The sequence below is a fragment of the Echinops telfairi genome, unplaced genomic scaffold (assembly GCF_000313985.2).
Source record: "Echinops telfairi isolate 266 unplaced genomic scaffold, ASM31398v2 ScPeMD7_3;HRSCAF=10, whole genome shotgun sequence".
NCBI lineage: Eukaryota > Metazoa > Chordata > Mammalia > Afrosoricida > Tenrecidae > Echinops > Echinops telfairi.
Genome location: NW_022103899.1, coordinates 56,338,398 through 56,355,253, shown reverse-complemented (window position 1 = coordinate 56,355,253; position 16,856 = coordinate 56,338,398). Strand labels below are relative to the sequence as shown.

Below are 16,856 nucleotides of genomic sequence, written 5' to 3'. Positions count from 1 at the left end.
GTTTGTGCTAAACCCCAGCCAAGAGCTTGTGCTTCTTTCCTCTCTCCTGTCTAGCATTTAGCTTACCTCACCCTTAACTGCTTGCTTGAGGGATGAGTGCACATGTCTGCTTCAGTGCAGTAGGAAGGACTCCCTATGTTTGACAGTTTGCCCAGCTCAGCCTGCTGTGAGGTCAATGTGTTAACAGGCGCGTAGTTTATAAAAAGTGCTTATTTACCCAGGATGCCCGGTTTTCCTTTTTGCTATCTTTGCTAGGAGGTTAACAGCCTTCTTGGATCTTTAGGGTATGGACGAGTCCGGGAAGATGACGAAGACAGTGATGATGATGGGTCAGACGAGGAGATAGACGAGTCTCTGGTAAGACACTGCCCCCCTCCCCCAACCCCCGTAGTCGCTTGGAGAGTGGTACGTGGGGCCTGCCGTGTCACCAGCTCTACTTGTGTTTGTGCAGGCTGCTCAGTTCTTGAATTCAGGAAACGTAAGACACAGGCTGCAGTTTCACATTGGCGAGCACTTGCTGCCATACAACATGACCGTGTACCAGGCTGTGCGGCAGTTCAGTGTTCAGGCGGAGGACGAACGGGAGTCCACGGATGATGAGAGCAATCCCCTGGGAAGAGCTGGCATCTGGACAAAGACTCACACCATATGGCAAGTCTGAACATCAGGCCATAGGGCTCGGTGTAGACTTTGATGTTATTAGTGTGTTGTAGAACTACGAGCAGTGGCTGACTTGCGTATATGGAAAAGAGCCCCGAAATACCCCTTCTGAAAGTGCTCAAAGCCCTTCAAGTGTTGAGTCGTGTTTGCGGACCTGCATCTGTATAGCCCTTCCATCCGTCCACTAGGAAGTGTGTACCAGGGGCCCTCGTACTCATGGCAGCAGTCTGTGTTTGCATCTCGAGACCTGACATGAGACGAAAGTGTCCTGCCCAGAATGACCCACAAGCAGTAGGGGCTGGGCACCACCCCACCTGTGAGTCTCCAAGGATTTTGAGTGCTGTTTCCTATATTGCTTTGAGGGCCATTCTTCCCTGGGGAATTTCTTAGGTGGGCCCCAGAAGGTGAGCCTCCTGCAGAAGTGAGCTTAGGCCGGGCGCTCTGGTGTTTGTTGTTTGCACCAGGGCTCAGGGAGCCATCTTGCTCAAGGCTCACATGCTGTCCTATCGTTGCAGGTACAAGCCTGTTAGAGAGGATGAAGAAAGCAGTAAAGATTGTGTTGGTGGTAAACGAGGGAGAGCCCAAACAGCTCCAACAAAAACTTCGCCTCGCAACGCCAAGAAGCACGATGAGCTGTGGCACGGTGCGTGCGTGCTCGTGCAGGAGGAGGACGCGGTGCTCCCTGCTGCGGGTGGGGTTCCGCTTCACAAGGCAGCCAGTAGTCAGACTAACCATCTGTGAAACGCTGTTTCCGCAGAAAATGTGGGGGCGGCCCTCCCAGCATTTTCCTGAAGGCTGGGTTGGGGGCATGTTTCCCTGCTAGAGGCTTCGGATAGGGGCTTGTGGGGCACACTGCTTGGGCTGTAGTTGTCGTCCTCGTTATAATGTGTCACACGGCAGGCGGGGCGGACACTGCATACCCTTCTCGTTGCATATGTTTTTTTGAGAACTTTGAAGCCCTTCTTGTAACAAGCACCAAACCAAATTCACTGCCACTGAGTCAGTTTCACAGGGTCGACACGGTTTCTGAGACTGTAAATCTTTGTGGGAGCAGAAAGCCTTCGTCTTTCTCCTGAGGAGCTGGCTGCTAGTTTTGAGCTACTGAACTTTCAGTGAGCAGCCTGACACGCAGATGAGGTGACAACGATGATGGCCACAATGTCGTGGTCCTTCCCCGGGGCGTGAGTTCCCTGTGCAACACCGCAAGGTGCTTCTCTTCCCCACACACAGCCTGGTTTAGCGGCGGTGATATGGCCACAGCGCCTGGCCGGCCATGTGAGAGAGGCCATCGTAACACAGTGCCTTTCTAACTTGATGATAATGAAATGCCCCTCATCCATGATGAAAAGACCCTGGTGGCGAAGAGGGTTACATTTTGGGTTGCCGACTACAAGGTTGATGTCTGAAATCCCCTCGCCGCTCCAAAGGAGAAAGATGAGGTTGTCTGAAGTAACACCTGAGAAACCCAAAGAGGCAGCTCCACTGTGTCTCGTTGTGTCACTGTGAGTTGAAATTGATTCAGTGGCAGTGATTTTTTTTTTTTAGTAACATTTACTCTTTAGTTGTTCCTCTGACCATTTTATTGTTACCATCTGTTTCTGTAAATCCAGTTTCATCTGTGGGATGGGACAGGAAAGCTTTATAATCCTGGACAGTACTGTTTTGCGTGCAAGATAGAACCAGAAAGCTGAGTCTGCACTGAGTATCCTGCTGGCATCTCGAGCAGTCTCTCCTCTCTGTTAGGGTTGGTGAACGACATGCAACGTGAGCCTTTCCACCTTGTTCTCTGCCCTCTAGATGGAGTGTGCCCATCAGTGTCAAACCCTTTAGAAGTGTACCTTGTACCCGCACCACCTGAAAACATCACCTTCGAAGACCCATCCTTAGATGTCATCCTCCTCTTACGGGTTCTGCATGCCGTCAGCCGATACTGGTATTACTTGTATGATGTGAGTAAGAGTCCTTGGTCTGTTGTTCACGCCGTGCTTCATCTGTTTGGTGGTGGGTGGGTTTCTTGTTTCACCGGAAAGTCAGGCAATGACAATGATTGAGCTGAAAGTGGGGCTCCTAATCCTTGTCCGGTGCCTTCCAAAGTCCATGGGAAAACCCAGCGGTCTTGTCATGCCATTTCCTATGCACTTTCTGAAGCCTCCTGACCCAGGCCATTCATACCCCCACTCTGCCCCATCCTTCCTTGGCCTATATTCTTGGAGTTGTTTGTAACGTGCATTTAATAGTATTCTCTAGGTACGTTAAACCAAAATTCATCTGTCTGAAGATGTGTACCCAGTAGAACACTGCATGAAAGCTGTGCACTGCCCGCGTTGTTGTTAGTGCGGGGCGGAGGGCACGCGTGGGGCTAGCCCAGGCTGTGGGCGGGCGGGCGGAGATCGGGTGCGTTTATGCGTTTAAATAGCGGTGGTAGAAGCTTCAGGAACTTGGGTTGGGATACAGGCTGAGGTCCTGCGCTCGCTAGGAAGCAATAAGTGCAGTCAAGCTCCTCTGCATGTAAAGCTGGTGGTACAGGGCGAGAATTATGAGTGCAGCCCAAATGTTTCATGATGTGTGGCAATGTCTTCTGTTCTTTTAAATCATCTTACAGAACGCAATGTGTAAGGAGATTATCCCAACTAGTGAATTTATCAACAGTAAGTTGACTGCAAAAGCGAACAGGCAGCTTCAAGATCCTTTAGTCATCATGACGGGAAACATCCCCACGTGGCTCACAGAGCTGGGAAAGACTTGGTAAGCCTCTCGCCGCCCTGGAGCAACTGTGCCTTCGTGCCAAGGCCACCTGCCTTCAGTGGGCCTGCCCGGACATTCACAGTGTTGTGGTAGTGGTGTTCCCACTGGTGGCGCCAGCCCCTCCCCACAGACCAGACAGGTGGGGGCCAGAACTGACTCTCGCGTACGATGGGGCTGTGTAGTGTCTGAACCACAGGTGGGCCTTTGGGGTGTAGGTGTGGTGGGTGTCCCTGGCCTGGCCGGAACCAGAGACACTCAGTTGTGCTGATTAATCCATGACAGTGGCTCCTAGCCAGGGGGGAAGTAAACGAGTTGCAATGGGATAAAATAATCCCATTTTACCAACACGTTAGCCTCATGCTCGCATGACCTGAACAGGATAGTGTTCAGGTCACCCCTGGATGATGTTCTGCAGAGTGGTCTCCGTGTTCCCCCTAGTAAGAGGCCGTCAGGCCACCTCACTGCCACAAGATGAAAAGGCTAAGAGGGAAAGCCAGACTTAGTTAAGCCATGATGTGGGCATGTGTGACACGGGGCCCAGGCTTCCTGCGAACGCTCCTCAGTAGCCAGGTTATCAAGAAGCCCTAAGCTGCTAGTCTCAAGGTCTGTGGTTCAGACCCACCAGCTGTTCGGTAGGAGACGAGAACTGGCGATAAACACCTGTAAAGATGACAATCTAAGAGGCGTGGGGGTGGGGGGGCCGTTTACTCTGCCCTGCAGTGTCACTGACAGTCACTACAATAGCAGGCATGCTATTTGAAGCATTGGAGGGTTGGTGGGGGGAGGGGGAGGGTTTCCTCCTTCCACACTGGGGACCTGGGTATCAGTCCCTGCACTTCCAACTCCTCATTGCCAGATTTAAGGCATGCTAGGAAGAAGGGCCTGGTGATCATTTCTGGAAACCCTGTGGATCACAGCAGTCCAGATCTACCCCTGCTCACGGGGCTGGCTTGGGACTGGGCCGTGTGACATTCTCTTGTGTATTCAGTCTCTTAGATTCCGGACCAATCACTGCTGCTGACGACAAGAAGTTGTGCATGCCACACTTCTTCAGGCCCAGGGGCAGTGCAAGATTGACTTGCAAAGACTGAACAGTCAGTCAGGTTTTAATAGTGGGATTCCAGTGTGCCGTGCAGGACATACCTGTGGCATTTGTGTTTGATCCCCGGTAAACGTCACGGAAGAGCAATGAGAAGGCATAGAAGCTTACCAGGATCATTTCCGTTACTTATGTTGGTCATTGAGGACTTCTGGTGGCTCAGCTGGCCAAAATATAGGGAGTTTAAACCCACCTGCTTCTCTGCATATGTCAAGATGACAGCTTTGGAAACCTTACAGGAGTGTTCTCTGTCCTGATGGGGCTTCTCAGCTAGACTCAACTGGGTGATGGGGGCTTTGTATGGAAAAGCCATGTTCTGCATCTTATTAAACATAAAAACCACTGCCAAGCCATCAAGCGAACCCAGCTATGTGGGGTATCTTTATAGCAGCAAACAGCCTCATCTTTTTCCCATGGAGTCGCTGGTGGGTTTGAACCTTCAATCTCCTGGTTGGCAGCCCAATACCTAACCCATAGCGCCTGCGAGGGAGGGGAAGGGGGGGGCCGACGGTGGTGTTGGTATGTGCGTGCGTGCTGGGCACACGTGTTTGTGCTTAATGATTTCTGATTCTAATTCAGATTGTTTTTCTTACATCTTCTTCCAGTCCATTTTTCTTTCCTTTTGACACCCGGCAAATGCTTTTTTACGTCACTGCGTTTGATCGAGACCGAGCCATGCAGAGACTACTTGACACCAACCCAGAAATCAACCAGTCCGATTCTCAAGATAGCAGAGTTGCACCTCGATTGGATAGAAAAAAAGTATGTTTCTCCCCCAGATATTTTAAGATAAAGCTTGAGCCAAGCTTTTCAACAGCTGAGCAGCCTGCGGGGGTAGTGTGCTGCTCGTGCTGCTCAGCTGGGCTGCTTCGGGTGGTTTAAAGCATGTCGTTTATCTTTGTCCCTCCTCTCTCTCCTGAGGGCCCCACATGTCCCTGTCACACTCTTAGTCCTGCACTGCCTGTGACTCTTCTTTGTCTCCCCACCCCCGCAGTCCTTTCTGCAGCTTCTCCTGTTGTCAGGGCCCGTTACCAACCACTGGACTTCCCTTCTCTTACAGATTCCTTTTCTTCCTCAATTGGGAACTTAGGCCATAGGCATTCTTGCACAGCAGCGAGAGTTAGTTCTTGGCTGCACCAATTCCCTTAGCCGGTTGGAAGAGACCGACTCGTGTGGTGTCTGAGGGAGAATTGGGGGGGTCTGCCCAAGGCAGCCACAGGATTGTGCACCATCCTGTCCCTCGTCCTGGCTCCGAGACTCTGAACCCCCTTTCTCCCAAGGTGCTGCCTTTTATGTACACCGACTCTTGTCAGTGACCCCCTCTTCCTGTCTGTGTCCTTTCCCAAGCCATTCAGCACCTGAATGACCTTTATCATCCTCCAGCTGCAGAGGAGCAGGCAGCTTTGGGCAGGAAGGTCCAACCAATACATATCTAGCTCCCCTGTTTCCCTGTCTGTCCCTCTGCCCTCTAATTGTAATGGGACCCCAAGAGGCTTCTGGGAAGCTGCAGCCCCACACTTGCACTAGTGATGGCTAAGTTACAGACATTTCTCACTCGGTTTCTGAGCTTGCCGTGCACCCTGGCTAAGCATGTCCTTGTACTTCCTGAGCGAGTTCCTTCACGTTTGCCAGGCTGCTGCCGCCATTGGCAGTGGTTTGGCTGCTTTGAGGCCTTTCGATGTGTGTGTTGAAGAATTGCTTTGCTCACCCATTTGTCATCAGGTAACATGGGGGGCCTCACCTCTCACGCCCTGCTTTCTCCACAGCGTACTGTGAACAGGGAGGAGCTGCTGAAACAGGCCGAGTCTGTGATGCAGGATCTGGGCAGCTCTCGGGCCATGCTCGAGATCCAGTATGAGAACGAGGTGAGCCATGTGGCCCTGGGCACACTGCCTCCGACGTCCTCTGGGTGTCGGTGCCCATGGGGTTCTGAAAGAGCTGGAAACATTAGCATACTCTCCCTCCGGTGCCCATGTTTCCTCTTGCATAATCTGTTCTGAGGAGCCCTGATGGTTTACAGGCCACAGGAATCATCCTGCTAACTGGAAAGTCAGCAGTTCAAAACCACCATCTGCTCCGTGGAAGAGTGCCAGCTTTCTACCCCCTCAAACAGTAGCAGCCTGGGAAACTCGGGGCATTGTAGCTGTCCAAGTAGTAAAAACCTTTTTTTTTTTTTCCCTTCAGAGAGTTAGTTTGTAGTCTTTAAATTGATACAATATAAGAAAGACTATCTTAAAGCTTCAGTGTCTAAAAAAATCATGTGTGAACAGACTTTTTTTGAAGTAGGGTAGATTCTTGACCATACTGCTTACATAATAAATTGTGCACTTGTTAATTGTTGTCAGGTGTGTGGAATGTCACTGCAGCCTTGGCCAGGATACCGTGCAGTCCGTTCCCCACAAGATGTCCCTTCAGAGCCCTGTGGAGGGAGGAGTCAGTCTCCTCCCCTGCCCCAGCAGTCACAGCCAGTCTCAGTTCCTGGTCACTATAGTTTGAGATATGATGTTCCAGCACCATCTGGTGGGTGTCAGGTGTCACTGCAGGCCCTTCCTCTCATCTCGCTCAGAAAGAACACAACACGGAGCTGTTTTGTGTGAGGGAGATTCACATGCACTCACATGTTAGGCCGTGTGGGGACAGTGAAGAATGGAGTGTGAGGGCAGAGCCCGAGGTCTTAGGTGGCATTTGAGCAGAGACCGGTCCCTGCTCTCTGTGCTGAAGAGAGGTGATGTGGTCCTTCAGGCTGTCTCTCTGGCATATGTGCTGCTGGTGGGGCCTTGCTGTGGTCTGGTAGTTGAGGGAGTGGTGAGAGGCAAGAAGGGCATGATCTGGACGGTTTGGGGAAGGGTTGCTCACCCTGGATGGGGAGGTTGCCATTTCCTGGGGTGCAGACTACTATAGAGATGGGGTTGTCAGGACATCCCCAGATAGAAGGTGCTTGTGATTTTGCAAGTCAGAGTTACACGTGTAGTGGACCACAACGTGGCTTATAAACTATCACGGGCTAGCTGTAGGAGTAACTAGGATAGTAGTCAAACAAGGGTGTCTCACACGGCTGAGGGAGCCTGAGAATGCCAGCCTGGGCCCTCCCTTTCCTCGTGCATAGCTTATTCACAGTTCTGCTAAGTGACTGTTCCTGCAAGGCAAGTTAAAAACTTCTTGGGAAAATGGAGCGCAGAGAGTCTGGCATTCTTCCATAAGCTTGCTGGTGCCCTCTTCATGTGTGCACGTGCGGGTCAGGCATTGGACTGCTAACAGAGAGGTGGGCACTTTCCACAGGCCCACCGCTCCTTGGGAGGAAGAAGGCATTAAGATTTACAGTCTCGGAAACTGAGTTTGTTCTGCTCCATCCTCGAGGCTCTGAATCGCAACACACTCGCAGTGGTGGGGGGTTTGGGGTATGTGCCAGGCACTACAAGAGATGGAGGGGCATGGAAGTACTTTAAGTCGTGAAGTGTGAGCGCCTTTTAAAAAACAAACCAGTGAGGCAGGCAGGAGGCTTCTTTGAGGTGGTGACCTGTGAGCTAGTTTTAAGGTCACCACTCACCAAAGAGTGACAGGCAGGGGGGAGGCCAAACACTGTTCTCCAGGCAGCACTCGGGGCTTTTCCCTGTTGGCTACCAGCTTGGAAAAGGTGGGTCTGCTGACCGGTAACCAAAAATAACTAGTTGCTGTAGAGCGAACCCTGTCAGGACCCTGTGTGCAAGACTGGGTAGCAGGCCCCGGGAGCCAGGTGCTGTTCAAACTGTCAAAAGGTGTGCAAGGCCCACACGTGGCACTGCAGATTCAAGCCGTGACCTTGTTCTACTCTCGTTCTCTTAGGTTGGCACAGGTCTTGGGCCTACACTGGAATTTTATGCACTTGTATCTCAGGAACTACAGAGGGCTGACTTGGGTCTCTGGAGAGGGGAAGAAGTGACTCTTAGCAATCCAAAAGGTAACTCTGCTTTGGGAGACCATCAGCTGTTGTTCAGATCAAATATCACACAGACCTTGCAGCCCATTTAGTTCCTATGCGTTCCAAGCCAGGGCATTGGTGCCCTTCCACGTGGCCCGTGCATCTCACGTGCAGCTGCTACTGTCCGGGCGGCTTCTGGGTTGCTTAATGCTGAGCACGGCTCTGCAGGGCTTCCAGGCATCGGTGGACACAGACGGCGGCCAGTCGCAGGGATGGCATGGAAGGAAGAGGTGGTTGTTGCTGCTGGGCACGGGGTCCCTGGGAGCCCAGTGGGTCTGACTAGATGGTGGCACACAGCAGCATCCTAGAGAAGAGGGGCTGGGGTGTCTGCTGTCAGTCCCTTAATTTCTTATACCCTCTATTTCATATTTTAAAAGAAGGGAGATGAACCCCCAGCTCCAAGGCACCCTCTTTAAGTGAACCACAGGGTTTGCAGTCTGCTCACAGAAAAGTGAGGCAGTCTGTGCCCACAAAGACTTACTACCTCAGAAACCTGGGGTGCTGTTCTGTTTGGCCCTGGGGGGTCAGAACCAATTCAGTGGCGGTGGGTTTGGCTATTTGTTTTGTTTTCCAGCTCTATTCAATTTCATGTCCTGATCTTTCGGATTATGAGAATACTGGCTTTCTACTTCCGTGAAGAGTTACAGTCTTGGGAGCTCACAGGGGCAATTCTACACTGTCCTGTAGTGTCACTTTGTGTCACCATCAACTTGATGGCAGTGAATTTCCTAAGCGCTCTTGGTTCCCAGTTTTTGCTTTGGGGAAGTGCCATCTAAAGTTGGATGCCTTTGCTCGCTTTACAGGAAGCCAAGAAGGGACCAAGTATATTCAAAACCTCCAGGGCCTGTTTGCACTCCCCTTTGGTCGGACAGCCAAGCCAGCTCATATCGCAAAGGTTAAGATGAAGTTTCGCTTTCTGGGAAAATTAATGGCCAAGGCGATCATGGATTTCAGATTGGTGAGTTGGGGCTTCGTGACAGTTGCAAAGGAACCAGTGCTTCTCAGACGTCACACAAAGCAATGAAAGATTCTCATTTGGAGTCAATAGGCCTGAGTGAGGCCCAGAGCTCCAGAGTTTCATACCAGTTCTGGGGTGATGCCCACCTATTTGCCAGTTGGTGGGCCACACCTAAGGTAGCAGGGTTCCAGAGAAAGTGTTTACCATCGAACGTTTCACTCGGAAAGCCGGCGCAGGTAGGGAAGCCACGGTACCTTTCCGTTGGGAGAGCTAGAGTCGTAAGTTCCCTCGCGGGCTCAGTGTGCACAGAGCTGTGCCTGCCTTCCGCTCCTCTTCCCCTGTGAGCCCGTGTCCTCGCATGCCATGCCCACAAAGTTGCAGTTCCTCTTTCATCCGAAAGTGGGCCATTTATCCGTGATTTTAGACGTTCCAATTCCTGTTGGAAAGAGGATCATCAGTTACCATGGTACCGACTGGGATGACCTGAGTGTGTTTTTTTTGTTGTTGTTTTTTTTTACCTGAGTGTGTTTTGACTCTCACTCACACTGGTGGAGTAGTGATACAGACCATGAACACTTGGTGCTTTAGGCCCCCGTGGAAAGTGGATTGTGGAGAGCATGTGACTGCACCATGGAAACATGTCTCTTTCGAGCCAGGGCTTAAATGGGATTCTGAAGTATTCTAAATTCCTTACAGTAGCTGAACTTAAGTGGAATTGGGGGATCATCAGTTTTGAGTGTGAGAGGCAGTTCCCCGGTGCATCGTTTATTTTTTCTCCTTCCAAAAGACCAAGAAACCTGGGTCTTTCTGAGGGAACTCATGCAGTCTTTTGTTGGACTGAGGCGCTCCGGCTCTGTGAGCCTGTAACCGTTCCCTGTGCTTCCCCTCCAGGTGGACCTCCCCCTTGGCCTGCCCTTTTATAAGTGGATGCTGCGACAAGAAACTTCACTGACGTCACACGACCTGTTCGATATCGACCCAGTTGTAGCCCGATCAGTGTATCACCTCGAAGACATTGTCAGACAGAAGAAGAGACTGGAACGAGATCAATCCCAGGTGGGCTCTGAGGACCAGGGACCTACCAGACAAAGCAGTTGTCAGGGACTTCGGTCTTGTGAAATGATTTGTATGTGAACCAAGGATTTTTACATCCATATTTCTATTGAAGGAGAGTATCATTTTTGTTGAATGATAATAACTGTAGCCTGTGATCGATTTCCTCAGTGATAGCAGTAAAAAAAATAAACCAGGGTCACTGCCATAGACTCCGTTCTGACTTGGAGCGACCCTACAGGACAGGGTAGAACTTCCCTGTAGGTCTGACTGAATCAGCTTCTGAAGTGTTCCTGGTCTAAGTGATGTTTTCTGCACCATGATGGCTTCCCTGCAGGAACTCTGGGTTTGTAGCATTTCAGACAGAGGCACGTCCATTCACAGAGTTTGTTGCTTTGCCTGTGGATCTTAGATTGTTTGTCAAACAAGTCAGCTTTCATCTAGGCCAGCGGTTCTCAACCTGTGGGTCGTGACCCCTTTGGGGAGTCGAACAGCCCTTTCACAGGGGTCGCCCAATTCATAACATAGCAAAATTACAGTTATGAAGTAGCAACAAAAATGATGTTTTGGTTAGGGGGTCACCACAACATGAGGAACTGTATGAAAGGGTCGCGGCATTAGGAAGGTTGAGAACCACTGCTCTAGGCCTTGCATTTAAAGGGGGGATATGGCAGCCTTCTTCTAGCCACCTTTACCTATAGAAGGAGGTTGCACTTTTCTCAGGACTCCTCCCTGTTGCTGTGGGAGAGCTAGCGGGAAGGAAGGTCTCCAGGGGGTTCTGAGACTTGATCTGTGTGGTAGTGGGAAAAGTTCATTAGGACCATTACATATGGACACGCTCAGTGCGCTGTGTTGCTCAGGGTTTAACAACTTAACACATGTATGTAAGTACACGTGTATCAGATTCTTCTTTCACGAGAAGTTTATAGCCCCCAGGCTCTTAAAATTAACCACTGTCTAATGCATGGACTTGGGAGTGGAGACTGGGGCTTGGGCTAGCTAGTCTGCACTTCTCACAAGGAGGAACCCAAAGTGCCCCGTCCCTCCCTTGAACAATTGCCCGAGCCTTCTTTCCTTCTCTCTCTCTCTCTCTCTCTTTGTCTCTCTCTTTTAAGTATTTTTGTAGTTTTCTGTTTATTTAAAACTTTATCGTGCACTGGGTGAAGGAAATAAGGGCTCTCATCTGGGGACATCATGGGGTTCTGAGGTGCTGAAGATGCCATCCCGAGATTGTAGTGGTGACATGGTGTGTCCATGAGATGGTGGCAAGAAATCCACTAAGGACTTGAGGAACCTGTAGCACTGACTAGGAATCAAGCCCAAGTGAATCACCAAGCTTGACCTTGGCCCTCTTTTGTATTTGCAGACCAAAGAGAGTCTCCAGTACGCGTTAGAAACCCTGACTATGAACGGCTGCTCAGTGGAAGACCTAGGATTGGATTTCACTCTCCCAGGGTTTCCCAACATCGAGCTGAAGAAAGGCGGAAAGGACACCCCCGTCACCATCTACAATTTAGAGGAGTATCTCAGAGTACGTGAACAGACGGCCACTTCCAGGGAGGGGAGTGGAAAAGCCCAGGAAGTGCTGGCTTGTGTCCAGTAGAGACCATAACGCCACCTACTGAAAGTCCACTAACTCAGGCCTTAGCACCTAGTTCTTCTGAGAAGAGCTTAGCAGATGTTCATGAATCTTTCATTCTCTACCCTCAAGCTGAAATGGTAGCCAGCAAATACTGGTTACGTGTTTTTCGTTGAAAAAGAGAAGTAGGGAGAAGGGAGGTCTCACTTCTGTTCTCACTGAAGTACATGTCCATCTGCTCGGCAGTACATGTCCTCTCATGCAGCCCGCTGCCTTCTCTGACCACAGCCCTGCTCTCTAGCCCACTAGGGAACAAGGGGCTCAGTTGCAGGTGAAGGGGCTGCAGGAAGTTACCGCTAACAATTGGTTTTCTAGCAACCAAACACTGGTGGTGTCATTTTTCTCCATTTATGTTCTTTGTTAGGGTCTATACCTGAGGGCTTGGTCATTAGTGAATCACGGTGAGCCAATTAGAGTCCCATGCTTGTTTCCATGTAACTGTATGTCTGGATTTTTCTAAGTAGAGACACACATGCTGCAGGAACTTATTGGTCCTAAGAGCAAAGCAGGATCTAGGATGAACTATTTCATTTTCAAGTGAAAAGCCCTCCACGTGGGTAATTGTCAGCCTTGAAACATTATTTCTCCACCCTCTCCTCTAAGAGAGGGCTCCCTTGACCTCTCATCTGGCTAAAGTGATACAGTGCCCTAACTGCTGTAGGGGTTTCACATCGCAAACTTTTAAAACCTACTCGATGCCAATGCACAGAACATTTTTTAGTGCATTTTCTTATTGGACTGGAGCCAAATTAGAAATTGACCTGGCATGTTGTTTGTGCCGTTTCCTCGGAAATACTTTAAAGACAATGGTGCTTTTTTTGACCCAGAAGGATGCCTGGCTATGTGTGCTTCCCCACACATGATTGAGCAGAAAGATTTGAAATCTTGCCACTGTTTCTAAAACACATTTCTTTTTGCAGCTGGTTATATTCTGGGCATTGAATGAAGGCGTCTCCAGGCAGTTTGACTCATTTCGAGATGGGTTTGAATCTGTCTTCCCACTCAGTCACCTGCAGTACTTCTACCCAGAGGAAGTGAGTAGCTCCTGTCGTCAGGTCAAAACCGAAGCTGGTGGGGTAGAGTGGATCTGCGGTGGGGCGGGCCCATTGGCTACTCAGGGGACATTGTGGATGGCTCCCTCTCGCTGAGCATCTCTGTCGGCTCTGTATCTCTGGACCTCAAAGCCATGCTTGGCCGCTTTTGCCAGTCCCAGTGATAGGAGAAATCTGCGGGGCTGCTACTTTGTTTTTAAAGTTTTGATTTCAAGCTCGGGGAAGATTTCCAGAGCACATAATTTCCGTCCTGGACTGCAAGTGGCCTGCCGACTGCGCAGTGGGAAGACGGAGCACTGTGCTCTGTGCCTCTTTGTCCCCCTGCCTCTGTCCAGAGGGCACCAGAAGTCCCTAGAAAGTAGTCCCTGGGGTGCGGTGTCACAGAGGTGCGGAGCAGCAGCGCTAGACATTGGGGTTCCACCAGGTGTGGGGAACCTCTTGAACATTAGCCTTTATCTTTGCTCTTTCTTTCGACCCTATGCGGGCCTGGCCCTTTAGGGCGCTCGCTGAATGTATGTTGAATTGAGTTGCCAGTCGCAGGGCCTCCTCCTGGGATAGAATCCAGTGCTCCCTTTCTGCCCCCACCCCATCACCGCATCAGCAGCACCTGGCTGTGTGGCCTTTATGCCCATTCCAATTTGATATCTTTAGACCGCACATGCACACCAGCCACCAGTGGATAGCACCTTCCATTTGCCCAGAACGGGCCTTTCTCAGGATGCTGTCATTTCACACTTGGGCAGGGAGTCAGCTTCCACTGCTTAGCATGCTGGCAAGTGGAACATCCAGGACTTGAGCAGATGAAGTAGAAAGCTGATACTGGGGTCTGTCTGGCCACGAGCAGCTCGCTGTGTGCACCAGGAGTGCATGCCAAGGAAAGAGACTAGGTGCAGATGTTTGGGCCCCAGAAATGACGCTGCTCCTGGGGACATGGATGTGGCGGTGGGCATGGAGGAGCGGCCTGGTCAGAAATGGACAAGTCGTGTGTGCACCCAGGGGCACAGGCACTGTCCTCCTGACTCTGCCATTGTCCCCACACAGCTGGATCAGCTCCTGTGTGGCAGTAAAGCAGACACTTGGGATGCCAAGACGTTGATGGAGTGCTGTCGGCCAGATCACGGTTACACCCATGACAGGTACATGCTGGGTTTTGTGGTACAGTCCAGGTGTTGGGGGTGGGGTGGGGGGGCTGCTCGTGGGAATGCATCAAAACGTACTGCCACTAGGGTTCCAGTTCACACCTGCCCGGGTTTATTCCAAACCAGATGTGTTTAAAGATGTCTGTGGGATCAGTGGATGGCTGCAGACAAACTGAGTCTCACACCTGCCCTTAGTCTTCTTAGTGGGTCTTCCCCAGAGAAAGCTCATCAGAACAGGGGCTTCTGAAGGAAACAGCTGGCCAGGGAATCCAAGAATGAGAGGACAGCTCAGAAGCGTATGATGATGGGTTAGGACTCTGAAGCCATCCTCCTGGTGGATTTTCCCCAAGGACTGAGGTGATCCTGAGAACTTACTGTGCAGAAGTGTGAAGAACATCGAAAACAACCTTGGTGGCACAAAGACCAGGAGTGTTGCACCAAAGACCTCTGTCCATCCCAGCAGTGCATGTGCTCATTCTTTCAGGACACCAAGGTTGTCCTATGAGAATGTCATTGGGAACCTGGCCCCATGGAGCCCACCACCCTGAGCTTGTCCTTCCAGGCTTCTTTCTGTTACCCAAATGCCCCGTCTCAGAGGAGCCCGAGCTGCCCCTTAGGGCATCGGGCGCCCAGCTGTTTTGATGAAGTGTGAGTCAGAGCATGCACGGCTCTTGGGGGCAGGGTGGGGTGGGGTGGGGGGCAGCTGTAGATGGAAATAACCACCTTCAGAGAATGCAATGAGAAATGAACTTCATGTTTGACGTTTTTAAATGAAGGTGTCCATGGATTTTGGGTAGCAGTACTTCTTGGCTTATCCTTACGTGTTTTAAATAACAAAAGTGGTGTGAGGGTTGCATTTTAAAATTGGCCTGGTTCCTATAGGGCGCTTACTTCCCTGAAGCTTGGTGGCACTGGGGAGGCATGTAGAGGACGGGGTACAGGAGAGTGCTGGCCCAAGCCAGGTCTTCTTCTCGACCGTAGTGGGGGGTCCACTTTCTATTTGCACTGCATTCCATCTGTAACAACCTGGAGGAAGGGAGGGGCGGGGGCCACAAGGCATCTTCCTCTACCTAACTGTGAGTCGGTGGGGTGAGGGGTGGGGGGTGTTGGGGGGTGTTCAGGCGGCAGGGCGCAGCAGCCTGGTTTTGTATAAACGGGATTTTGCCGTGAGGGAGTAATTCTGGTGTTTGCTTGTGTTGCAGCCGAGCTGTGAAGTTCTTGTTTGAGACCCTTAGCGGCTTTGACAACGAGCAGCAGCGGCTGTTTCTGCAGTTTGTGACCGGCAGCCCCCGATTACCTGTTGGAGGTGAGTGCCCTTTGGGGAACTCATGTGACTTGGCTGGGCTGTGTTGTCAGCCAGGGGAAAGCGAGAGAACCTCCCTTCCGGGGGGAGGGGGGGATATGTACAGCAAAACCAGTAGCCGTTTTCGGAGAGTAGCCACACCATAATGCTGTGCCTGGGATTATGGACCGAGGCCTGGGAGCTAGAGCACGTCTCCTAGGGGAGCAGATGGTGTGTGCCCCGTACACTCATCCCCCCCCCCCCCCCCGTCTGTCTGCCTCTCCCCACCTTCAGGCTTCCGGAGTTTGAATCCACCACTAACGATTGTCCGGAAGACGTTCGAGTCCACAGAGAACCCTGATGACTTCCTGCCCTCGGTGATGACGTGTGTGAACTATCTGAAGCTGCCAGACTATTCGAGCATTGAGATCATGCGCGAAAAACTGCTCATCGCAGCTAGGGAAGGGCAGCAGTCCTTCCACCTGTCCTGATCCCAGCCGGAGCCGGTCTGCCTGCTACAGCAAAAGAGACAAAACCACCACCACGGCTCTTTCCTAAGCGCTGTCATCGAGTCAGGGAAACAAGCTACTTACGCCGTCTTGTAGGAGAACGACTTGCCGATTGCAGAGGAGACACTTGGTTGAGATCCATTGATGGCCCCATGGACTTAAGTGATCAGGCCCTAAAACGTTGTTGTCATGAGGTTCCTTTAGCAAGTTCTTGTTTAAATTATCATTTATTTGACGAGTGAAGTTTTTAACTTGCTTTGCTGTGTGAAATTTACAAAAGGGATGTTTTCCAGGCTGGAACAATAAATGTCGCTGTGCAGTTTAACCCGAGCTGTGTGTGTCCCTCTAGCCAAGTCTCCCAAGACGTGTGCTCCAGGACAGAAGCTACTGCCCAAGAGGGCGTGCCTGGCAAGTGCAGTAGGCCAGCCTCACGCCCCTTTGGGACTGCCAAGCACCCGGGGCTTTTGGCATCCAGCATTACCCTCCTGTGTGGTCTCAGGTGCTCACAAAGTAAGGCAGCACTGACTATGGGTTGCACTAAAAGATAGGGGCCCCCATCATTGCAACTAGAGGTGTCTCCCCCATAGCTTGCATTTAATGTTCCAGGAGAGCACCACCCCTGCCCCACCTCCCCCAGCCCGCAGGGCTTGGAGATTGCGGGTGACTATATCCCCCTTTGCGCAGAGGAAAAGAGCATTACTCTGGTGTCACAGAACATTGAATGGTTCGGGCGCCCTCTTGTGTACTGTGGGACGGGGAGAG

The 16,856-nt window shown here is 51.2% G+C and overlaps 1 protein-coding gene across 17 annotated transcripts in view; it reads left to right on the top strand.

Annotated features, from left to right (window-relative positions):
- TRIP12 (thyroid hormone receptor interactor 12) overlaps positions 1-16,419 on the top strand; it is a 114,925-nt gene extending 98,506 nt beyond the window's left edge. For all 17 annotated transcript variants that reach the window (XM_045293928.1, XM_030887143.2, XM_045293920.1 and 14 more), the window contains 15 exons: positions 284-357; positions 452-651; positions 1,176-1,303; positions 2,458-2,609; positions 3,263-3,405; positions 5,110-5,266; positions 6,271-6,369; positions 8,327-8,441; positions 9,266-9,420; positions 10,312-10,476; positions 11,840-12,004; positions 13,033-13,146; positions 14,206-14,300; positions 15,506-15,609; positions 15,880-16,419. In XM_045293928.1, coding sequence (XP_045149863.1) covers positions 284-357; positions 452-651; positions 1,176-1,303; positions 2,458-2,609; positions 3,263-3,405; positions 5,110-5,266; positions 6,271-6,369; positions 8,327-8,441; positions 9,266-9,420; positions 10,312-10,476; positions 11,840-12,004; positions 13,033-13,146; positions 14,206-14,300; positions 15,506-15,609; positions 15,880-16,076 — 2,063 coding nt within the window. In that variant the 3' untranslated portion in view covers positions 16,077-16,419. The remainder of the gene's footprint in view (positions 1-283; positions 358-451; positions 652-1,175; positions 1,304-2,457; positions 2,610-3,262; positions 3,406-5,109; positions 5,267-6,270; positions 6,370-8,326; positions 8,442-9,265; positions 9,421-10,311; positions 10,477-11,839; positions 12,005-13,032; positions 13,147-14,205; positions 14,301-15,505; positions 15,610-15,879) is intronic.
- Positions 16,420-16,856: the final 437 nt, after the last annotated feature.